This window comes from Ambystoma mexicanum, chromosome 6p, assembly GCF_040938575.1.
Source record: "Ambystoma mexicanum isolate Mex_15411 chromosome 6p, UKY_AmexF1_1, whole genome shotgun sequence".
Taxonomy (NCBI): Eukaryota; Metazoa; Chordata; class Amphibia; order Caudata; family Ambystomatidae; genus Ambystoma; species Ambystoma mexicanum.
In genome coordinates, this window is record NC_090935.1 from 1,440,566,468 (window position 1) to 1,440,592,169 (window position 25,702).

Genomic DNA, 25,702 nt, shown 5'->3' on the forward strand with positions numbered 1-25,702 from the left:
GGTACAGGTAGGGGGAGAGAATAGCTGAAGGGAAGATGGAAATTAAATAACAAAGATCCAATGAAAGACGTACCATGAAAGAGGCATCTTTCAAAGGTAATGCAACGCGCACAAAGAACCCTCAGCTCAAGATTAAAGTAAAGGACCCTACAAAACATCACCAATGTGCCGGCCCTAGCAACACAGTGAATCATAAGCAATCGCTCTAAGATCACAATCCATCGGCAGAAAAGAAAACAAAAACAGTTCAACAAAGCTGCCCAGACAACACCACAGAGCCTACTCCTCCCAGAGTTGGCTTTAACTTGGGTTTTTTATAGGCAAAATATGGGGATTAACATGGGTCCATGAATTACTATTTTGGAATACCTACCCAGTGTTCTTGCATCTTTAGATGGAAAAAATATTGTTAAATAGGCATTTTTTGGAACTACTAACATATTAAACCCATATGGATGGGATGTTCTGAGTCACAGAACAAAACTACCAGGATTGCGTTTTTTGCACAAGTATGAGTGGTTTTTGTATGCATAGGGATGAAAGAGTATGGAAGGTAATGATATGTGAGATGTGAGCTTTTTTTGTTGATGTGATAAAATATGTGTTCTTGACAATTGGATTTTATAGATGTGTTATTAATATTTGACATGCCCTTTTGTAAAAGTTTTCTACAATTAAAAAATGATTAAATAAACCTGAAACAAATGGGTTTTGGCCTGCTGTCTTGTGTCTAAAACACACACTCTTTAAATAGGGTTGTTGTCTTGGAGGGAACTATGCAGCGTTTTTACGCACAAATTTACATGAATCAAGTATAGGAGGTTGTGCAGTTTATCCACGGATAACTGCAGCTTTTGTTTGGCAGCAGGAGTAAAGGGACATTTAGACAGGAACAGGCAGACAAATGCAATGTTAAAAAAAATAATAATAATAATAAAAAGAAACAAGAACTGTTGCCCACAACGGCACGGGACACCAGCGGAATTTGTGGAATAAATACTCGGTACATAACAAAGTGAAACAAACAACAACAAACGCCAGCAGAGAATAAAATATTGTGTATTAAAAAAAATAAAGCTAATACCGGACGTACACAACAAAATCCCGACATCCAGAAACAGAGGCACAGCCTGTGCAATAAGGGAGAGTCAGTGAATAATAAACAGAACTATGCAAAACACTCCTGCCCCGTGCCCATTTCTGGCAAACCCAGGAAACCCTACCACTCCCTGGGAACAATGGCTGGACACTTTCCAGGTATACCTGGGAGCAATTGGAGGTACAAAGTTTAATGACTTGAAGGAGATCACTTTGTTAAACTGTATATGCGCTGAAGCACTTAGGATCCTTCACACCCTGCCCGATCAAAGTAACGTTGATGAGGGTCCAGGAGACTCTGCTAGCACCACCAGTAACTGACGTTATGAATACGCTCTCCACAAACTATCCAGACATTTTGGGAATAAAACAAATGTGGTACTTGAGGTATCAATTTTCCCCATAAGCAAAATAAAGGAGAATCAGTTGATGCCTTTATGGCAGTATTAAGAGGATTAATGTCTGTGTGCAGGTGTACAGGTGTATCGGAAGAATATTTAAGAGATCAACTAGTGCTATACACTGCAGATCCTCACATACAACAAAGACTAAGACTATGGCAAGCAAAAGACCCAACATTAGAACAGGCGATGGAGATAGCCAGAACAATGGAATTAGGGGAGCTGTGCATGAGAGCAATGCAAAACAAACAAGACATCACAGAAATCAAAAGTGTTCAAGTGGAAAAGGATGATAATGGAGAAGAAGCTTTAGTGGTTCCGATAAGAAAGATGTCCATGGCCACTTGGATGAAGAATGAAACCCAGGAGAGGGAGAGAGACATTTAACAGGATGCAAGGAAGATGTTACAAATGAAAAAGTGTTATTGGAAGATGGAAAGAGATACTCCTGTGATGATGTGGTGCTTTCAAAGAACCACGAGGAAGAGTGAGCTGCCACATGCCGGTGAAGAGCAAGAGAGATGTGAAAATCAAAAACGGTACACACGTGCTGATGCAGAGAGGGCCAGTGGTATCACCCATGGAAAGTAGATGTCATGTAGGAATAGAAGAATTTTGCAGAACTTCAAGAATGACTGTGTATTATTAAGATGTCATTCATTCTCCCAGCCACTGTGTTTGTAAGGTAACAAAGAAACATGGTGGTATTCCACCACCTGGACTGGGAGCATATCAATTAGGACTGCGGTTAAATCAGAGTGTATCCTTTTTATGGCTTGTTAATGGTTTTTTTGTGTCTTTCTCCTGTTTTCCTTTCCCTATACCTATTCCTCTCTGCTCCTTTTCCTTTCTCGAAGTTTGCAACATGTTTGTTTTTATTGAATACCTTTGTTCATTGTTCAATTATGGGGGGGGGGATATTGTAATGTAGTTCTCATGCGTTCGTGGCCGTGTTCGAGAGAGGAGAGTTGTTTTGGATCTGCCTGTCGTTATGGAGAGTGCATCCACCTGGGGCCTCTCTTGAATAAATCAATTACTTCTTGCTTTTAATCTACCTAGTCATTTGGAAGGCGCTACACAACAACGTAGCTCTTCTGATGAGTTTTTTCAGTATAAAAGCATCTTCTTGTTGACCTGGGAAAACCTAGACTGAAATATAAGCAGGGAACGAACCCAGGATGTCTCTTTCGTAATAGGAGAAGCCAACAGATTAACCTCCAATGCCAAAAACAACATAAGCAGTAATTTCTCCTTTTATCCAATTATTTTCTAAGGAATTAAGAATAAAAGTATAACCTCTGCCATTTCCCCTGGCCGGTGCACACCCATATGGGTAAAGGAACTGCAGGGCCCCAAGCCACCATTTATCCCTCCTCCTTGAATTTGTTATTTTTCATTTTAATGACCAATCACTCCAGCAAGCCCAAATGTCAACCCTTGGAGATATCCCACTCTGAAATGGCTGCTGTGCCTCAAGGATACCATTACAGTCCAGCCAGATACTTGTCTACTCTGAAATATTGCTAGAAGTCCTAGCTTCAGTGTTTTGAAACACTCAATAGACACACTGTCTAATGCAGATGCACTCTGCCACTTTAATTGACCACTACAAACCCTTGGGTCACTAAAGGAAAACCTGAAACTTCAATTTGTTTCACACATGTCTGCACTGTTGATGGGTTCTTGCTCAGTCTCACACACACACACACACACACACACCCACCCCGATATCCCCCCCACAACCCTACCAAACCCGTGGTACGTGAACTGCCATCTTGAAATATGAGCATTTAGACTGTGTCTCTCCTGCACCACACCTTTGCTGGAACTGGCTAAAGCTTCAGTGGAGCCATGTTAGACCCGTCTAAAAACGTATGTAGTGGCGCATGACCAACACAGACTCCCCAGTTGTATTTCCTAGCATGGACTGCCTCAAACGTTTTTCCCACTGTCTCAGATTTTGGTTTTGTATTCGTGCTGTGGCCAGTTGTTTTAATGGATATTGCCCTGTAGGACTGGTTTTGTGTTGAAAAACGTAACATGGGAAACTTATTTCATATAAATGGCCAGAATTCCACATCTACTTGACTGTATTTACTACATTAAAACAGGTTTGCAAAAGCAAGCTGGAATGGTGTTCAATTAAAGCATAATGAGCAAGTGCTTAATTGTATTGACGTGAATTTCCTTTGATATTTATTTTTCTTTGGAAGTTATTCAGATTGACAAACGCTACAAGATGTGATACTTTTAAGTTGCTTAAGGCTTTACAACAAGTCCTGCTCTGTAATATGCAGATAGTGTATCTTAGACTCTTTCTTTATATGAATTCACTTTTTGTGCTATACCACTTCTGTGTTCCTCTTTCTCATGCTCTGCATCATGGCCCTGACAGGGTTTGGTTCGTCCTTCTGGTCCTTCACAGTTTTGTCTTTATCGCAGCAACAGCAGTCAAGGAGCTCATAAAGGAATGCCAGTAGCATCAGTGAGACCACGGTGAAGATGAAGAGAATCAGAATCACAAAGAAGGCAATGTTCCAGTTATCATGGAAGGGATAAATCTTCTGTATCTGCGAACCCACTTGTTGAATGACAGAGGCTGTCTCGTTCTTCCAGGAACTGACCGATGCCATTCTGGGGTGATTGTCAGGATGCAGGAGCTGCAGTAATAAATGTAGGAACAAAATGAGCTAGAGGTCTAAATATTGCCCCCATCCCGCCCCCCCAAACAACAACTTTATGCAAAAAGGATAGGTGCTGTTGAGTGGAGTTCCGTAATTTTTTACATGCCTGATCTATTCTAATGTAAGGCAATATGAGAGAAGTGTCTTCTTTAGGATCTCTTTTATCTAGTCTTTCTGTTTTAATTGGCTCAGTCAAGCCAAAGGAAAGATGAGTGACTGCAATTTTATTTATTACATTTATCACACACCCAGACCCTGGGGTATCACGGCGAGGTTACAGACCGCTTTAGAAAAAATCTTAGACAGGGTTTCAAACATACAGATATGTACAAATGGCAGAAGGGCTGCAATTACAGAATAAAATGGTTTAAATATACATGATGAGGTACAGAAGACGTTCACTTGTGAATGCAATTGTTCTGATCGAGGCCCCCAGAATGAGTATTCAATTAGACCAGGCGGAATCATACAATTTGTCAAGAGCGGATTTATATTGGTTAAATAACCACGTTTTCAGAGCTTTTTTAAATCCTGAAATGGTTTCCTCCTTTTTAATGTTAAGTGGTAGAGAGTTCCAGCGCGTAGGGCAAGGACTCGGAAGCTGCTACCGCCTGTTCTGGTGCATTTATATCGCAGGAATTCCAGGAGTACAAGATTGTTGGATCTGAGGGTCCTGCTGGATGTTTTCTTCTTTATGGTATTATTTAGGTAGATGGGGGCTTTATTCATGAGACGTTTGTGTGCGACACATGAAGTTTTGAAAATGATTCTGGCTTTAATAGGCAGCCAATGAGTCTCTCCTGATGTTGGAGATATGGTCTGATTTTTTTTTTTATGCCTAATGCAGCTCTTAATGCTTTATTTTGCATTAATTTTAGCTTACTTAGATTAGTATTGGAGGTTCCTAGTAATAAGGCATTGCAGTAGTCGAGTTTGGTTAAAATCAGGGCTCTGGCCAAAGTGATACAGTTGGTAGGTGTAAGGAATTGGCAGCTTAAAGTGATACGTTTAGAAGTGTATGCTGTATAGGACGTGAGTGCTGATATGTGATGGGGAAGGGACCTAGGCCATGTAGCCCTTGAAGGTTTCTAGTCTGTAGCCTATTGTTTTGTTTAAAGTAACTTGATTTCAACCTTTGTTGACTTAGGCGATTCTGCCAGTTGGCTCCTCAAGCTATCTTAAAGGTCGTATAACTGATACCTTCCTGGGTCAGAGTGACTTCGCCTTTGTTTTTTTGTTTTTTTCTCATGTGATCTGTTTAAGGATTGCCTTTCATTTTTAAGGATTCCCTATATTGTATGAAATTTTTGTTCTTATATCTAAATTCAACCCCTGTCCCGTTTTTGTCCTTGATATTGACAAGATAGTACAATTTCTCATTTCTGGAAACATTCTTACAAACGTAGGAACGTGTACCCTGTAGGACTCTGCACATGATGTGTGGTCGTGGTACTCGCAAACGACATTAATAGAACACAACATTATTTAGGTACCACTTCGTAGGGACAAATGATGTATTTCAATGCATGTTGGTCACGTAACATTGGTTAGGTATAAAAAGATGTGGTTGAAGGCATAATTGTGGAAATCAGATACCGCATCAAAATGTGCACTTTCATGATCTTTGGGCTATTAAAATGGACAAGCTTTAAAAAGAAAACATGTCACACGGGTTGAACTTCAAAAACGCTTTTAGAAAATTGTAAATCATGTGTTTCAATGCAAAAGTAGTAGTAGTAGTTTTTCTGATTATGCCATACATACGAGGCATTCACTGACATAGCAGGTCATTCGAGAATGGATTTGACATATGAAGGCAGCAGCTGGATAAGCAATACTGAATGTTGCATTTCTTGAATATACAAGTCATTAGGCATTAACTGCCCTTAGACGCTGTGTGCTGTATGATCAACAGCGGAAGCACAAGCCAACAAGGGAATTTCAACATCTTTGTGTTGTCAGAATGCTTAGCATTTGCTCCATATGTTTTTTTCCGTTTTTTTAATGCATCTAGAAATAAGGGTCACTATAGTAAAGGGGCCAGAATTGGTCAACCCAAAATGTCAGTCGTAACTAATGGAATACGAATCTCCCCATAGGGTCTCTTATATGGTTTTCAGAATATAGCGACCCAGTCCTTGGATGCAATTCTCAGTAAGGTCCTAACTAAGGAAATGCTCATCTTCCCAAGGCTCCCTAATCCTGTATATAGTGTCAGGGCTATGGTATGCTTTCTAGATAGAACAGTGTCTCCGAGATATAGCGCCTGGCAGCGATTTGGCAATTCTCAATCCTATGGTGATAGTGCCCCGATCGCTTCCTGACAATCTCCTATGAGCCAGTACTTCTTCCCCCTTGCTTATGGTAATTGTAAGCCCTAGATGTAGTCCCTCTCTAGCTGCAGGTAGCTCTCCTGGGCCAGTGTCCATACTTTTAAATACACCTACCAGCAAATATTTCTTCCTCTTTGCCTAGGGTTTTTGTCTGGCTTTGATATTGTCACCCGTCAGCTTGGGTTCACCCTCTTGGGCCCGTTTGTCCTTTCAGAATTGCAGATTCTTGGTATGTGTCCCAGCCTTATCAACACTCTTGCAGTCCCTGACGCAAACATTGTAGGAGTCTGGTCTGGGTTTTCCAAGCATAAACTGAACTGAAGTTTGGCTGGCTGGCAGGTTTTTAATTGAACACAACCATTGGCATTGCTCTGGGTGTAACCCTTAATATTGTTTTTCTGTCTGACACGCAATTTGAGAAGACCTTTTCTCACCAATAATTCTCCTGGATAGCACCTTCTCTGCCCTGCTCGCCAGCTCTGGCTCCTTCTCTCTTCTAACTACCTCTAGGTCTGTGGTGGTAGGACACTTGGCTGTCTAGAATACTTCAGGATACTTCAGCAAACCTTAAAAACTCCAATGGAGATCAGTAGATCCATGCACATCTCTCACTATAGCTATGACAATTACGGCAGACACCTTAGCTCCTCTGAGATTTGGTCTTAGCCGTCTTAGACCAAAAGCCCCTTGGTTCACTTCAGAACTTCTGGTTAGTAAACAAGCAGCCCGCAGGGTGGAACGGAAATGGAGGCTGAAATATGATCCTGACTCTCGAGAATTATACAATCTGGGCTCCCAAGTTCATCACAAGACTATTAAGGCAGCAAAATCTCTTCATTATGCAGAGCGCATCTTAACATCTACCTGTTCCTCTCGTGAATTATTTAAAATCGTAAAAGAGCTATCCACACCTCCCTGCCCGACACTTGATCCTTCCCATTCTCAAGCAATGTGCAATGACATAAGCTCTTTTTTCCAGGAAAAAATTGCCAAAATTCGGATTTCTATTTTGCCTTGCGGTCCCAGTAGACCCACTGTTGATTCTCTCCCTGTCTGTGAATCTTCTGGAATCCCCAAATCTCCTTTCCATTTCGATGCAGTCTCAGACCAGACTGTGTCTAAAGCATTACATCATCTTAAATCCGCCTTGTCTGCGAACCCTATTCCACTTCACCTGCTGCCATCTTTACCCCAAAACTGCATTCCTTTACTTACAGCAGCTGTCAATTACTCATTTTCGCATGGCTTTATCCCTTTTTCTCTTAAGCATGCGGTTGTGTCTCCTCTTTTGAAGAAACCTTGCCTTGATCCCTCCCTCCCTGACAACTACCGCCCAATCTCGTTACTCCCAGCCATCATAAAACTTCTGGAAGTCCTTGTCACACCTCAGCGCTCTCTTTTTTTGGAGTCAATATGACCTTCTTCACTGCTTCCAAGCAGGGTTTAGAACCGCCATGGGAAATTAATCGGAAATAATTCCGGTTCTCGAAGACTTGGCACTGATCTTAGACTGCGGAGAGGCCGGTTTTCTGATTCTTTTTGACCTCTCTGCGGCCTTTGATAAAATCATCACGGCATCATGGTTCAGCAGCTGGCTCAGGCCGGTTTCAGAGGCATGCCATTAGACTGGTTTATTTCCTTTTTATTCGACCGCCTGCAAACAGTCTTGTTGTTCCCCTTCTCTGCTATGCCTTATTCAGTCTTGTGTGGTCTTCCTCTGGGGTCCTCCCTCTTTCCCCTGTTGTTCAACCTTTATCTTCGTCCTCTTGCTGATCTTATTACCTCTTTTGGCGTCTTATTTTACACCTATGCGAACGATATTCAATTACTTTTTCATCTTGATTCTCAGATTTCTGACCCTCCTTCTAATCAGAAGAATTGTTTGACAGCAGTTTCTACCTGGATGGCAAACTACAGTCTTAAACTTAATGGCAGCAAAACTGAAGTCCTGTTTTTTGGCACCTCATCCCCTAGCTCGTCCTGGAATTCCACCTACTGGCCTGAATCATTAGGTTATCTTCCTGCACCTTGCTCCACTGTCAAAAGCCTAGGGGTAAAAATCCCCCCCTTTGGCTCCCGAGAGGCCCAGACTGCCTCAGTCTGTGGTGCAGGTTTTCTCAAATTGAAACTGCTCAGGAAAGTTCTGTCGTTTCTTTCTTCTACTTGCCGAGCCGTTGTGGTTACCTCCTCTACAATGGGTGCTTTCGACTATTGTAATGGGATCGACCTGGGTCAACCAGACTATCAGATTCAAACACTTCAGATTCTTCAGAATGCTGCAGCCCGCCTAACCTTAGGTGCTCCCAAATTTGAGCATGTTAACCTCTTTATTGGGTAAACTACACTGGCTTCCGGTTAGGAGATGGACCGAATTTAAGATTCTGTGTATTGTTCACAGGGCCTTTTAGTTGACCAGTCCTATTTTTTCCGTTACAAACATATATCCCTTCTCGTAGACTACGTTGCTGTGACAAAAATCTCCTTGTGGTGCCACGATTCCACAAGACGAGATCGGGAGGCTGTTCTTTTTCCGCTCAGGCTCCCAGGCTGTGGAACGCTGTCCCTCTGGCACTTAGTGGTCTACCTTATCATTTTACCTTTGTTGTTTAATGCTTAACTTTCCTTGTTTTTTCTGTTCCTCTTGTTTTTTTCCGGTTTCTCTCTTCCTAGCGCCACGATGCCTTTGGGCCTTGGTTCGCGCGTTTTATACATTTCAATACATGCATACATAACTAACATGCTTTGATTATTCCCCACTTTTGCTTGTTCTTCCTTCCGCTAGGGTTGATCGATTGCATTTATCATTCTGCACTTGTCAGTAATCTGACTCAATTAAGGCTGAAACTGACTGCGGAGACATTATTGAAGTGAGGTGGCAGTAACCTGCTGACCGAGCGGCTTTGCAGCATGGAGGAATGTTTTTCAAACCGCCCCAGGTGGGCGCTCAATGATTGGGAGGCATCATGAGCCTGTTCGGTTCTGTCTTGCGCCAGCATACAGACGACTGCTGTGCTCGCCATGGTAAATACCAAGAGGGCGTTGGCGGCAGTGAGGCTCACGCTGAACCACTCCCAGTCACAGTGTCACCCTGCGACTGTGGCAGAGCAGATCATAAATGACCTTCTGCCTTAATTCTCAAGTCAAAGTTGACAGGTAAAATGAAGAAAACTTAAAATGCACACCTGAGAAATGCTGAACTCTGGCAGCAAGGCCCTTAGCAGCTACCTTGCTCCCAGTGGTGGAAATGGAAAAAATTTGGTGGGGGATCCCACAACACAAGGGCTGGGGTGGGGGAGGAGTTTGGGGGGCGGTGCCCGAGGGGCGTGGTCTAGAGGGGGCGGGGCTCGTAGTTGACATCCAGCAATGCTGCAATACTTTAAAAAAAAAAAAAGAAAGAAAAAAAAAGGGGGCCGCAACGGCAGCATTGCCTTTTACCGCCGGCTTTGGTACTGGTGTGTAATGCATAATGCTCGCTACATGTACAACTGAAAGGAATCAGTTGTACATTTAGTGAGCATTGTGCATACACAACTGTGTCAAAGCCGCGGTAAAAGGCAATGCTGCTGTTTCGGGCGTTTTTTTTAACCTTCTTTTTTTAAACAAGTTTTCCGGCTTGGTTCATGGGCTTGGGCGGCCAATTCTGGCCGGATCCCGAGATCCGGCTCCGTATCTGGTGCCGGATCTCAGATCCGCGGAGAGCCGGCCCAATGACCAACACTGCTTGCTCCTATGCATTTTTCCTGAATTGACTAGTTTGTACCGGTATGCCTATTGCAGCTCCTGTACCATGAGGCATGGCTGTACTGGATTATGCATATATGCGTATGTACCTGTATGCCCATTGCAGCTGCCTCCCCTACTTCCCCCTCCACCCCCCATAGTATGGGGCGTGGCTGTGCTGTCTATTCTTTCAAGAACCACCTGTACGTAGTAATTAATGTATGTACTGGCTTGCCCTTTCAAGTTTGTCCCTTCGCATGTACTGTAACTAGCGCCCTGATGCCTGAGGGTTTGGTGCGCTGCTATAAATGCAAAAATAAATAAACACGTGGTAGTAAATAAAGAGCTCTGCTGTTTGGGCTGTTGATTTTCCTCTGAATAATACCATTGACTTGCAGGCTTGTGTTGACTGATTTATTTCAGTAACAGTCTTCAAAGCTGGCATGATGCTTGATCACAACTGCCTCACGTTGTCAATCACTAGGTTCGTGGTGTGCACATTGTTTTTCATAAGTTAATAAAGATTTAGTTTCGTAAGGGACATTTCTAGTTCAGCTTGAATATCCTCGAGTGACCCAACAGCAATCTAAAAGGCTACTGTTCTGAGTTGGAAGGAAGTTGCAGTAACGTTTTCTGTGTATCCATTAACAATAGTTTCAGCCCGGTTTACAGGTAATAAATTGGTCCTCTTCAGAAGAATGCAGGTATCAAGTTGGTTGGTTATGAATTTAGTCCTGTCGAGTTTTGCACAGTGACAAGGTGTATAAATTCTCTCAATAGTCGGTAATATTTATTACAAAACATTTTTTTATTAAAAAAACGTGTCCATTAATTAGGGTCGGATAGTGGGACATGTCCTTCCCTAGCCCTATTTATTTGAATCCCTGTGCAAGATTTGTGTTGTGTGTGTGTGTGTTTACACACACAAAAACACACTCGGTGGAAAAACGTTAAAGGGATGTTATTGAACAATAACGCATACCTCTGCCATGCACTGCTCATACTGACGCACATGACATCGATGACGTTAGTGAGGACATCACATATCCTGTGAAATGCATTTTGTTTAGTGACATTAAGCAGAGGGCTTGACCTGGAGTCACTTCATTGACAACATGATAAAGTTACTCTGAAGGTGCTGTATATGAGGCTTTAGCCTTGCAGAATGTACTTAATTTCGTTACCTTCAGGTATGACCTGAGCTCATGGTGCCACACATATGTTCTCTACATTTATGGCCCATGTTGTAGCCATTGCATAGGCTCATATATTTTAAGGTTGCTATATTCAGTGATGTGTGTTAGTATGGGCAGTGAATGGCGGGTCTGTGAGTTCTGTTTCGATAGCTTACCATAACTGGCACATTTCACTGTCTTTTTTTACATTTTTTTAATTGAATTTCAAAGGTTTTTATTAGGGCATCAGTAATGTTGTGGGCCATTTGTCGGTGATACTTAATTATTGTCTTAATGGAGGTAGATGTCTGCCAGACTTTCACTGATTTTTTATACTAACGTTTGCATCTGTTTTTACTAATATAGGCCTTGGTAAGCCACCTTAAAAGTGATCTTTGGCAGTTAAAAGAATTAACGTGGGTGCAGCCTCCAACTTTGCTCAGTTATGACAGTTGTGCAATATTATGATGACGTTCACATGAGTTTCGGTTAAAAATGGCTGGAAAGTTTTATCTGTGTCTGGAAGCGTGTTCATCCCAAATGCATGATTGTGTGAAATGTTTCGTAGAGCAGAGTATTACAAAAGTTGCCTTCTTGCAGGCTTTTTAAGCCCCCATCTTAAATGCTTTTTACAGTATAATTAGTGATTTTCTTGTTCATCCCAGTGTTTTTGTAGACCCCGCCCCCATCCTTTGAATTAATAGAATGAACCTAATTTGGGCTTTGGCGACCTAGGAATTCAGAGTATGTAATTAGTATATTCCTTTTTCTGTTTTCGCTTTTTTCAGTTTTAGGAGGCAAAATTGTGCCATGTTACAAATCATGGCAAATTAAACAAGCGTGTGGGAGCCCCTCTACTGAGAACGAACAAGGGTCAAGTATCCTCTTCTATGGAATTTCTCTCACTCTGGAAGGTCTGCAGCTACGTTTTGGCTCACTGCACCCTTCACAGAGTAGAAATACCCATTTGCATATATGACTGGTCCTATTGCTAACTGTGCCTTAGAGAGGGTCCTCTTCACCTCACTGAGGAGTCCCAACAAGGCCGAAACACGTGTCTGTGGTTGCTCATGGTACTCTTATTCAGAGAAGAATTGCTTAGCATTTCGGGCTGGACAGCCCTGGTTGTGGGACCAGACTGATATGCAAATTGATATTTCTCCTCTGTGAAGAGTGCAGTGAGCTAAAACCTGGTTGTAAACCCTTCTGAGTGGAGGACATTTTCATAGAACAGGGTACTTGACCGATATTCGTTCTCAGTAGAGGGGTTCCCACACCCTTGTTTAATTAATAATCATGACATTTAGTTGACCCTGTTAAGTCTTTTATTAGAATGTTCCAGGATCCTATCTGTTTTCACAAAAATCTGATTATTTCTCAAATTTCATTTATTTTCTTTAAGGTCTATTTTTCTAGGCTTGTTTAAATCGGGCGTAAACATGTTATGGTTCAAACTACTAGCCAGGCATAAAGTCACTCGCCCCCTCAATTATGCACATAGGCACAACACACTTTTTTTGCTCACCAAGAGTCCTTTATCACTATCCAATAGCTAGTGGTGAGTGCACATATTGAGGCCTGATGTAAACGTTGTACAATTTTAAAAGGAAAATTGCTCTCAGAACTTTCATGGATTTCACCAACGAATTAAACCTCATTACTTGGTTTATTTTTTACTTGTTTAAAGGTTGAATGGCTTTCACTTTTATTTACATGATTCGTTAAGAATTGTTTTATCTTACCAAGGGGCAACATCCGCTGCTGGTGTTAATGCCAGCTCCATCAACTTCTTAGTGACTGTCTATATAGAGGATTCTATTGCGCAGATGTTAAGGATGGCCACTTAACTTGATGCAAGCTTGAGAGCCCATGCTCAATTTCCATGGGTTTGGAAATTTCTTTGTAGAGCGTTCTTTCTAATTGGGCTTATTAACCGCTGCAATGGCAGGGTGTTGGGTCTCCTGTGTGCTGTTTGTTGGCCGTAACAAACAGCTATGTTCAAATGGAAGCTCCTTGTTCATCTCCAACCGTTTCAGGGAGTGCTCTGATGGGCAAAATATCTTTAGCAACAAACCTCTGCAGCTTTACAATGTGCAGGCTTCTTTTGCAATATAAGCATGTGTATCCTAAATGCTTATTGGGGACACTTTAATGACCTACACGTACACCCCTTCCACTGGGGCAAATCATGTTACTACATGATTACAAAATCTATTTATAACGAAAAGCATTGCTCACGTTAAATGATTCCATCCTCATCAAAAGATTTTGGGGTCAAAAATAGAAGTTATTCACCTAATATGAACTGATATTCATGTTCTGGAGCCTTCTGTTACCAAAGCCCTCCATTCCCCTCTTCCCAGACTCACTGTAGTGAGCTGCATGATTGCCCATAACCCAGAACATAATGCCTTGGGCAAGCTTCGGCTCCTGTCTTCGGTGAGAAGTAATGTCGTCATGAGTTTGTTACAGAAGGAAATCTTCTTAAGAGTAAAAGGGCTGCTGGGGTGCCTGCGTTTCCTCCTATCTATCCACCGCAAAGCAGTTGACCATATATATTCAAGCATACTGTTGTCCAATAGCCCGTAACTATTAAATGAATTTCCGATTCGTTTGCATAAGAAAGCTAATGACTAGATTAGATTTGCTTGTTTTTAGAGAGTTGATTTTTGACAATCCTGAATTATAAAAACAGGGAGGTTAAATAAGAAAAAGGCTTTGCAGCCGGAGGCCTATTTGTCCTTATTAGTGTATTATGAAAAAAATGTGAAACCTTTATACTATACGCATTTACACTAGACTGTTTAAAGTAGCAAGCAGCTCGAGCGTCAGGGTCTTTGTTGGCTGCAATTTCCTTGGATGCGCCTGCTAGATGGCTTTCTTCTAACAGAATGCCCCCTTAACAGCACCCGTCCTTGCTCTGCTCTCAGTTTAGTGCGCATCACCATTTATCATTCGTTATTTACTGGTGTCTTCAGGGTCCCATTTTGTTTAAACCATTTTACAAAGCATTAAAAAGGCACGTTAATCTAATTGCGGTCACAAAAGAAGTTTAGGGCCCTTTTCTAAGCGGCTGGTCTTTGTTGTATGATGCACTGCACGTTGATGTTGTGATGGGAATAGCTTCGTTTTAAAACCCTTTGCTTTGTGGCATCCAAGGAGACGTTACCAAATGGTTTTTCTTGTTGTGCTGCAGAGCTTCCATTGTTTAAATTGCCACATTTCTTTATACTTCTAGTAGGAAATGAAATCCGTGTGGTGTGCCCAGGTTTAATTTAGATTTTCAGGAAAGATGTAAAACATAAAAGAACCTCTTCAATTTGAGATGATATTACCATTAATTTCCTGGGTGTGGATGTTTCTGTTGCTTTCTTTGAGCGATGCAGTTTCATTCGTTTTTAGCATGCTTGGCAATTGTTTTACCGTAAGCAATTGATATTTTTTCCACATTCGTTATTTCTGCTGACTCTGGTTTTGTCGCTGGGGGTGGGCTAGTCGCGTCTGCCCTAACCCTCGCCTATTCTCTGGACGTTGTTGTGCCTTTTCACCCCCCATTGTATGTGCAAAAGATGGTCTTGGGAGGGGAAATCCACCCCCTGCGGCGCACGCACAGTAGATGCGCCCTCGTGTGTACAATCGGGCAACGCAATGGATCATCATTGTGATAGCTGACCTGCATCAACTGTCAAAAGCACAGATGGCGACGCCTGTCTGCTCTGCGACCGCCATGAGCCATACCTATAATCGGATGAGATCGTAATCCTGTACTCTTCTTCTTAAAAGAAATGGGGACCCGGACGCCTAACCGACCCTTTCTAAACACAATGCATGAGCAGGTAGCCTCTGGTAAAAGCACAGAATAAGCATCGAATATTGAAATAAACGCCCAGACGTACCTCCGTGGGTGCAGGGATGGCGGAAGAGTGCTGCTGGGGTTCTAGCGCAGTCTATTGGCTCTGCGCATCAAGGACGATACTGCACCGCGATTGGTCAGAGTTTATGCAGGCAGCGACCGCCTCTGTTCAGCAGTAATAAGCCCTCCACCCAGAGCAGTTAATCATTCATACATCCGAGCAGCATTGTCTGTGTGCCTCATTCAGGGCATGCTTACCTCTGCCTTACCAATGGTACCAGCCAAACGGAGAGCCATCCGGCTTATACAAAATGCTTTTCACTCGAGGCAGTAATAGTATCCCCCAGGAGCGTGGCCAGCGACATGGTATCCTCGCCGGATCCCGAGGTGTCTGTTTCTAATAAGGTTAGGCTATTCCTCGCAAACGTACTGCAGTGGACAATGTGCAGACTTTCGCCCCGTTATTCAAAGGGATGCCTTCCGTTTGCTACCACTTTCAGCATCTTGGAAAAAATGGCATGTTGTATGTCGAGAATAAGAAATGCAAAAATAATGCGTCTGTTAAAAATTGACTATTTTTCAGAAAGGGAAAAATGTCTGAATGTGTGACGTTCGCAGTGGTCTTCCAGCTATAGGGGGGCTTGCCCCTTAAGTGGACCCCAAAGGATGTTTTGGGCTTGTGCAGGGTCCTCTTTAAAAAGGCATTACAGAGACTACTTTTAATCGAACATGCAAGCAGTTATAGCTTGGGGGAAGAGGGGTGGGCAGCGGAAGTAATATTTGTACCCAAGTGGGAGAGGGTCAGGCTCAGCATACGAACATTGAATACCACTGATGTAAAGCTAACTGCATGCGCAATGCCCCTCGTTTGCTGTTTTGCGGTTTATAAGGTCAAAAAGGCGTGGCACTTAATCATTGTGTATAACTAGTGCAATTGAACCGCCTTAGCAAAATCAACAAGGGCTGATGCTACGCTCACAATGGCACAACTGCAGACCATGTGATAGCATGCAAAACAAAATGAAGAAATTGCAGGAATTCTATGTTTAGATTATATTGGTATTTTTATGAGTTTTATAAATAATGCATTTTCACCAACGTGATGTGCTATATTGGAAAGCAATACAATAGTCTGGGAACGATTATAAAGGAATAAAGAAAGCATAAAGTCAGGCATGAATAGGAAAGCACTGGGAGCAGATGGCCTTTAAGGTGAGAGCGAAATATTTGAATAGATGTCGAAGAGCGAATGGATAGAGCAAGAAGTAAAAGTGAGCGGAAGCGTGATTGCACACAGAGGTTTAGGTACACAAATTAGGTGTAGCTACTGAGAGCAAAAAAGAGTAAGGGGAAATTGGTGAAGGAAGAGGAACTGAGGCGAGACTATGGTTACATGTGTAGATTTATCAGAGAAAATGAAAGGGAAGACAAGAACCGAAGGTTGGAGATAGTGAGGGGAGGAGTGCTGGAAGAGGGAGTAGCATTCAATCGACTCCCTGAGTTCCTTGATACAACCTATGGGACCCTCATCAGTCTGGCTTCCGACCTCTGCATTCTTCTGAGACAGCTCTCCTCAATGTCCACTCCTTCATCTGTTCCGCACATCATGCAAACCGTTCATCTATTCTTTTTATTCTCTATCTCTCTGCTGCCTTCAATACTGTTGACCATTCGTACCTTCTCTCTACATTATCTTGCATTGGCATCAGATAAGGCCCTTGCTTGATTTTCTTCATACTGTACCCGTACACATTTTCAGGTGTCCTGTAACAGCCTCACCTCACCAGCCACTTCCCAACCCCTTTACTGTTGGAGATCCCCCAAGGGTCTGTGCTTGGTCCACTTCTCTTCACTCTATGTACTTTTGCAATTTCGCCCTGGTATCCTATTCATCCTTTGCTGACGACACTCAGATCTTCTCCTTAACATCCGTATCAAACTGTTTTAAAAAATGTCAAACTGTCTCTCCGCCATCAAAAATGGGATGGCGTCTCACTGGCTCATGCTCGACTCAACTCCACTGAGACTGATGTTTTCTACTTCCCAGCCAGACATATTATCTCTTCCTCGCCCGACTACCTTCCTTACTCTGCTTCCGCTCGTAACATGGGTGTCATCTTCCACCAATCTCACAACTTCCCGCTCTTTATCTCCAAATCTGCCACTCCAGCCAGACTCAACATCCTCAGTATCAGGAAAAACCTGTCATCTTCTTCCTTTCAATACTGTTTAAGAGCTAATTTCCTCCTTAGTCCTTTCTAGATCTACTGTGCGAGTCTCCTCTATGACCATATTCACATCTGGGCAAAGTCCTCAACTTCACTGTCCACACACTTTTTAAAATCTTTTCTCGCTTTACCTCTACCTCTTCTGCCTGTCGCCAGATTGGCTGGCTGTTTAGGAAGCAAACAGCTACGTATAAACTTCTTTTCATCATCTTCAAAACTACCATGGACTCCCCCTCCTGCCCCCTTAACTATCCGCTCATCTCACTCCCTATCACTCCTCACGATCATCCTCAGTTCTCCTCCTTGCCCCTGCGCTCCCTCTCGTTTCCGCTCTCTCCCTCTCCTCGCTTCCCTACTATACACTTCTCTCCCTCTCCGTACTACTTCATCTCTGCAACTATTTAAATCCAACCTCAAAGCCCTCCTCCCTTCTGAAGAACCTGTTTCCGAGCACCAGTGCTCCGGATAAGATTTTGAGGTGGTAGTATTCTATCCCAATTTTTAAAAAAAAATTGTTTTCAAACTTATTTTTATTAAACAGTTGGTACACGGAAATTGAGCAAAAAAAATACAAAGTATTTGTTCATTAAGTGGGGAATGTAGCTCGTGTTTTAGATTGTCCAGTGTGCGCCTACATGGCGAATAATATGACAAAAGAGCAATGAGTAAAGAGTGAGCCCCTCCCCGCAGGGCTCCCTGGTCTTACTGGGCGGCATATACTTACCATACTTGGCTTAGTGCAAATAGAGTTTCTCCAAGCGGGGCTTAGAGGTTAAAGCTAGATATGCTTGGTCATAGTCCAGCAAGGGGGCCCATCCCGCCTGGAATAGATGGAGCTTGCCTTCCCTAGCGGCAGTGACCTTTTCGGCCACCAAGATGTCCCACATTTTTATCCACCATAGGGAAAGTTCAGGTCCTTCCGTGGTTTTGACAACAGTGGGCGATTGAGATACGCGCCGCCAGCAACAAGTGTGTCAATAACTTCGCCCGAGCTCCAGTTTTAGGGTATATTTCTTCTCTTGGGGCCCACAGCAGCAGAGTCGTGGAACACATTGGCAGTTTGGTACCCGTAATGGCTTTGATAAGTGACACAATTTTGTCCCAGAAGGTTTGGATCGGAGGATAGTCCCACAACATAAGGAAGTATGAGCCACAAGCCCCACAATTCTGCCAACAGGAAGGGGATGCTGAGGCCTGAAAGTGGTGGGTTTGCGTTGTGGGTCAATACCACCGAAATACCAGTTTAAGGGCACATTCATTGTTAGTCGAACATCTGGAGGTCGAGTGAGCTCTGGCCCATATATCCAGCTATTCTTGATCCTCCAACCAGAGGGCCAAATCCTCCTCCCACCGGCTCATATATGCGGGTCGAGAAATCAGCAAGTCTTCCCTCAAGAGTTTGTGTATCCTGGAGACCCCATCGACTACGGATTATCTGTGATTGACAGCTCAATTGGACTTGCAGGACGTGTGGCTTTTTGGCTTATTTCAGGATGTGTAATCCAGTGCCGTATCTGCATATATGAAAACCTGTCTGTTTCGGATAATTGAAACATTCTTTTGCATTATTCAAACCAGCAAGGCTGCCCCCCTTCAAATAGCTGGGCTAGTGTTTGAAGGCCACCCAGCTTGCAGCCTCCAAAAGCTTCTGGTTGAATACCCGGCGAGAAGGCAGGATTGCCAAACATTGGGGACGATGGGCCCAGGCCTCTGGGGATCTTTTTCCTTCTTAACGCCTCATCCCACAGTTTCAGAGAGACTTTCGACGATGAAAGCAGGTCTTGCCAGTGCGTACGTGTAGCGTGAGGGATAAAGGGTAGAAAACGGAGGGGGAAGTGCGAGTTGGGATTGCTCAATCTCAGCCCATCTTGGCGGGGGAGTTGGGGACATCCAAGGAATCAGGTGTAATATTTGTACTGCTTCCTCATATTTGTGCAGGTCGGGCACCACCAACCCCCCTAACGGGAACCACCCATCATGACCTTTTTTGGAATCCATTACTTTTTACCTCACCAAATAAAACGGAGGACTTTTTGTTAAAGGCGATCCAATGGGATTTTCGGGATTTCCACCAGGAGGGATGAACAGAGATAAAGGAAGCGAGGGAGTTAGTTCATTTTAACTGCTGTGATTCGGCCCATCATTTAGATCTCCTCGCTTGCCTATTTTATAAGGTCCCTTTCTAATATTCTAATGGTGGGAGAATTAGCAGCGAAGTTATTTTGGGGAGGCTGTGAGCCGCACCCCCAAATAATCAATGGAAGAAGTATCCCAACGGAGTGGGCAGAGGGCTTGGAGAGAGGCGATTTCCTGTGGAGAGAGCCCCATCCACAGTGCAAACCATTTCCCATAATTTATCTCAAATCCTGCTACTTGCCCAAAAGCTTGGAGTTGTTTTAGGGCTGCTTGCATGGAGGATCGAATATTAGTAATGGAGAGTAAGCCATCATCGGCGTATAGCGATGCCTTGTGGGAGGATTCTTGCACTCTAACCCCTTGGATTGCTTTGTTATTACGTATGCGTTGTGTCATTGTTTCCATGATTAAGGCAAACAGGAGGAGGAAAGGGGGCAGCACTGACGTGTTCCACAAGTGAGGGGGATTGAGAAAGAATGTTCTCGGTTAACCTGGAGCACTGTATTTGGGAAAGCATAGTTGGCAGCAATCCTTTTCCTAAACAGGTCCCAAAGTGGAAGCTGTCTAAAGTCGAGTGCATAAAGCCCCAATCCACCTTATTGAATGCCTTAGTGGCATCTAGGGCTAAAAGAGCTAACTTCCCATGGGCCATAGTGGTTATTTCTGTCAGGTTCAGGGCCCGTTTTATATAATTCCCAGTTTTTCTTCCCAGAACAAAACCTGTTTGATCTGCATTAATCAGCGTTGGAAGGAGAGGGGCCAAGCGGTGTGCCAGGACATTTGAGTATATGTTCGCGTCAATGGTTCAACAAAGCGATCGGCCTATGAGAGGCACAGTCCCTTGGATCCTTTCCTGGTTTTAATAGTAGGATTGTGGTAGAGGTTTGCATGGATGAGGTCACACTACCCCCTCTCTAAAGGAATTGAAGAGCTCTCTCAAGTACAGGAGCAACTAGCTACAAAAAAACATTTTGGGGAGAATCCGTTGGGACCCGGGGCTCTAGCCTTTAGGGCCCCAGTTACCTGTTCCAACTCCTCCTGTGGAATTGGGGCCTCTAACGCCTCCATATCCCCCCTAGGCAGATGGGGCAAAGATGCTTCCTCAATATATCATGTTCGGGCTGAAGGTGACCTATTCGGGGCCTGGATTGTTTCTTCTAGGTGGGCTTCAGTTAATTGAAATTTGCTCTATTCCCCATATGAATCGTCCCTTGATGATCATTGAGGCCTAGTGTTCCGCTTTCTGGATTGGGCCAGTTTCCTCGCTAACATACTGTTGTCTTTATTGCCTTTAGCATAGTATCCCTGTTTTACCATTAGCAAAGATTGGGCTGTCTCTTCCGCATAGTGTGCCTCAAATTTATTTTGCGCAATGCGCCGGGCTCAGTGGTGTTTAGGGGACCACCCCTTCTGGTATTCACCCTACTTCTTCAAAATGTCCTGTTCCAGTTGGGTTTTGGTCTGTTTTTTTCCGTTTACGATAAACCGCTGTGTGAGCTATTAGAACCCCCCCGATGACCGCTCTCATCGCGTCCCAGGTCGTGGCTGGAGATGTTATTTCAGTGGGGTTCTCCCGGAAATAGTTTTATATTGCCTTCGCTACCTCGTCTCTCAGGGCCATATCGTTTAAGATTGAATCATTTAGGCGCCGTTGCGGTCTAGGAGAAGGATCTGGGTCCCAAGCTCTCAGTTGACCAGGATCAAATCTATACGGGAGGAGAAGCGGTGGACTTGTGAGAAGAAGGTGAAATCCCTCTCTTCAGTATGTAATATTCGCCAGGCGTCCACCACATCTAGGGACTTGAAGAGGTGAAGAATGCTTAGGGCCATTTTAAAATCCCTGGAGGAGGGGTCATGTGTTTTCTTTGTCAAACCCTGTTACAGTCACCTCCCATCACAATCTGGCCCTCTATGGAGGGCAGGAGCGTTGATTCTAGATCCCTCAGGAAATGTACTTGCCTCTCCTTAGGGTCATAGATCAAGATTAATGGATATAGCTGCCCCAGCAGCCTACCTTTTACACCAACGTTTCGGCCTCCAGGGTCCCGAATGGTGTCTACCTCTTTGAACTGGAACCCCTTTGCCATCAAAATTGCTGTCCCCCTGCTTTCACCCTCCCCCCACCGCACCCTCCGAGGCCAAGAATTGCGTGGGCTAGTCTCTGCTTCGAAGGCGAGTGTAGTCTGCCAGAAGAAAGTGAGTTTCCTGAAGAAACATTACTGTTCCCTCTAGATCTTTAATCGCAGCAGGATCGATTTCCGTTTCATCAGAGAGTTCAGACTTGTTACATTTAGCGTGAGGAAACGCAACTTCTCATGATGATCTGTCCGGTTTCCCAATTCCTCGGGGCGGAGGGCGGTGGGGCAGGGCGGATTAAGTGAGAATCAGACACCATCTAGGCTGTAGAGCTTTTTGCCATCCTGTCCCAACCATGGACTTTCGAACTTCAGACTGCCAACACCTTGCGGCGTGCCACCCCAAGGAACTTCAGGTGTCATCACCCTTGGGGTTAGGCATAGCCCATCTTTAACCCATGTTGCTTAGCACTTCCTCAGCGCCAGCTACCCAGGCTGTGCAAGTCCATGAGATGCCGAAGTCCCCGGGGACAACTACCATCTTTCAGATCAGGAGTGTGGGAGAGCCTTTCCAGAGTTTTGGCTTTTCTGCACCCATGACCAAGCGGAGCAGCGTAATTTTGGCTGAAGGCCCTCAGTTCCCTCGTGCGCGTCTGTCTGAGAATCCCCCTCTTTATCAGGAGCAGTTGAGGATGCATAGACTATTGTTCGGGACATCCCCTTGAATGTGAAGTGGACAGAGGAAGGGAACAGCCAGTGGTACATGATGTTTTAGTCCCGCAGGAAGAGGGTCAGTGGCTGGGGCGCGCTGAGCTTCTCTATAGTCGAGGTCTCTTTAGTCCTGATAAATCTGTAGGGGGAGCCCTGAAAACTCAGCTCATCCCGGGTGCGGCCTACTGCCAGGATCTCCTGCTTAGTTGTGTAGAAGTGGATTCTAGTGATCATGTCCGGCAGGGATTCTTAGGCAAGCCCACTGTGAGTGGTCTTTATCAGCGACAGCTGAGGGCACCCATCTATTCCGAAGATTGTTTCTTCGAGCCTGGTTCTATGCGTCCTCCTATTTATACTCCAGGATTTCATTCCTGTCATCTAGGGCTCGGATCTTCCGTTGCATCTCCTGCAGGGCAGATGTGGGTTCAGGGGACCGATCCTCTCCCTCCCCCAGCTGCTGTTCCACCTCCAAAACCTTTTGGTCTGTGCGCTCCAATTTCATGGAAATCTCAGCCATGCAACTGTGGAATTCTGTTTTAATTTCCATCATAAAAGGTTGAATATCTTCCCTGGTGGCTAGTCGCCCAGCCAGGCTACCATCGCCCTGGCGCGGAGGTGATAAACAATTCCGCTTTCTTTCCTTTCTCTGTGGGTAACAGCAGCGTGGAGATGTCCATGTGCTTTTGGGCTTTGCAGGATTTGGCTATTTTGGAAGCGGAGGGCAGGGAGAGGCCAACCCTGTTCTTGCTCTGTCACAGTTGTTCGCCGGACCCTGTGCCCTTCATCTGGGGTATCTAGGCCAGGAAAAATCCCTCCGGAGGATCCTTAAGCGCTGTCTGCCAGCGAGAAGTCCAGTGTCTTTTGAAGGTCTGGGACTGGGTGGGGGTGGGGTGGGATGTGGATGCCAACCCCCTTCCACCACTGTGCTGCTGTATCCAGAAAGGGACCCTGCAAGGTCACGATGGGGTTATTCCCCACCAGGGAGCGCCACGCCATCAAGGTGACTGCGGAGGGCAAGTTGTAGCCCTCGTCCACACGGGCCCCAGGGCTAGAAAAAACTGGTGTCGTGGAGCAACTGCAACGCGGCCCAAGGGTGCGCTGAAGCCCGTGCCGGCGGTGGCCAAAGAGGAGATGGAGAGGCCCCCCTGGCCCCAAGGAGATTGTTCCCTACCGGAGAGCTAGCTGGTGTTTTTTGCTCAAAGCAACGCCTTACTGCCGTCCGGACTGAAGGCCAGGCAAATGTGCAGGCAGTCCCTCGGACGATGTTTCCCCTGCATGACTGCATCACCCCCTCCAAGTCGATAATGGCTTAGCGAGCGGGAGATCAAGCGGGTGGTTATTTGTGCGGCGTTCAACCCGCTGAGCTTCAGGAATTCTCCTCCACACCTCCGTCATCTGTCCCTTCTCAGGAGCGGGGACCATGGGCCTCATTACGAGTCCGGCGGTAACCGAGGCGGTAAAACCGCCTGCTTACCGCCGGACTCGTACTACCATTCCGCCTCCATGATTCCCGGAATTACCGGGGCATTACAACCCCGGTTTCCCGGGAATCATGGAGGCGGAATGGTGTTAATCCCCATTCCCATTGAGTCCTATAGGACTCAATGGGAATGGGGATCATGGAAACACCGGCAGCATCTCGTAATGCTGCCGGTGTTTCCTCGTCTGCCTGCAGGTGGGCGGTGTTAAACCCGCCAGGTCAAACCTGGCGGGAACATCACCTCCCGCCTGCAGGAGTCGGGATCAGGCGGTCCGGAAACAACGGTGGCAGTGGGTTTACCGCCACCGTTATTTCCGGACCGCCTGATTTGTAATGAGGCCCCATGTCATTGTGTGAGCGCTTGTTCCGCCACTGGAGCGGGCGGTCATGGAGCCCTTCTTTTCGGTGCGTTTTCCTTCCTGTGCCGCTTTCTACACTTTCTGCACCTCCTGTGGCTGTTGCGCTCTGGAAGCCTCCCCCGAGTTTACTGCGGAACCCCCCCTTGACATCATTTTGGGTAGACGCCGGACCGCTGCAGAGCCACGGGCCCGGGACAGCTCCTCACTCCCTCCAGATTCTGCTGCTAGGGGTCCGCACTGCTGTAGCCGGCTGGGAGAGCCTGATTATATCATTAACAGGCTTTGCACAGGGGCCTTTACTAGAGCGTCCGATCGACGGCGCTGCTGGCCATGCCCTCTTAATCCCTATTTTTAAACTTTGAGAGTAAATGTGATTTCAAGGGAGTAAAAATATTTTTCTGCTTTTGCAATAAAAAAAAGTAAAAAGTATGACATCCAGCCGACGCGTGCAATGAGTTAAAACTGTATGGAAACCATTATCATGCGGGAGCTTTCCGCATTGTGGCATAAAAGCTGTCAGGAGTTTGTTGCCAAAGACACTGTTGCCTACATATTTGATTACATGGACATATATGGTATATGTGTATCATTGTAAAATGGCTGCCAGGTTGTCAGTTATGAAGTCGCCAAGCTGGCCGCAGTTAGGACCATGCACTGCAAAGTACCACAAGCGGTGCAGTGTTGCCCCTTTTTTGGTTAATAAAAGGCCCATTTCATAGGAGGCCGGTGCTTAGGGTTTCCAGCAAGTTATTTCTTAACTTGTCATGACACTACCATGACTACCAAAGCTCTTCTGCTAGCATCTGGATTCAGTTTTCTGTTTCCTGTACCAGTGTTTTTTGATGACGTTTCAGCTCCTGGCCTCCGGATCCTGTTCTTCCGCTTTCCGCACCTGTGGAGAAAACGAGAATATTCGAGGGGATTGGGTCCTCCAACGTATTCCATATCTATGACAGGTAATCACCACAGCTGTGCTGCTTCGGAAAATTTTCGGCATCTGCGTCCTGCGTCAGTGACGTCGATACGCTGTTCTCAAGGGTCTCCGTCGAGCCGATGTCACCGGATGTTATAAGTAGGACGCACGACGCCTGTAGCCTCAGTTCTGTATTTTCTGCGAACGTGTTCGTTTCGGAGATCTCGGCACGCCTCGGTTCTTCTGAGTTACTGTTCTTTCGTTTCTTCGAACCTGTTAGTTTGTGAAGATTTCATGATGTCTTCGTCGACTTCCACCCCGCGGCCGGGTTTTAAGAAGTGTCGGGTCTGCGGGTCCAAGATGTCGTTGACGGACTCGCACGACGCCTGCCTCTGGTGCCTCGGTGAGGACCACGACACAGATGATTGTGTAGACTGCCAGTCGCTTACATGGAAGGCCTTGCGGGAGCGTAAGAAGAAGCTTTCTGTTGGTAAGGTGACCAAGCCTCGTAAGCCGAGGTCCTCTGGGCTTTCGAC

General features: G+C 45.1%; 2 protein-coding genes across 2 annotated transcripts in view; one reads left to right on the forward strand and one right to left on the reverse strand.

Annotated features, from left to right (window-relative positions):
• GTF2E2 (general transcription factor IIE subunit 2) overlaps nt 1–25,702 on the forward strand; it is a 648,065-nt gene that overhangs the window by 114,658 nt on the left and 507,705 nt on the right. The window lies entirely within an intron of this gene.
• On the reverse strand, nt 3,664–15,407 carry SMIM18 (small integral membrane protein 18). The gene is made up of 2 exons (XM_069626170.1): nt 15,308–15,407; nt 3,664–4,159 (listed from the first exon to the last, which is right to left on the reverse strand). The coding sequence occupies exon 2, from the start codon at nt 4,130–4,132 to the stop codon at nt 3,842–3,844; it is 291 nt and encodes a 96-aa protein (XP_069482271.1). The 5' UTR covers nt 4,133–4,159; nt 15,308–15,407; the 3' UTR covers nt 3,664–3,841.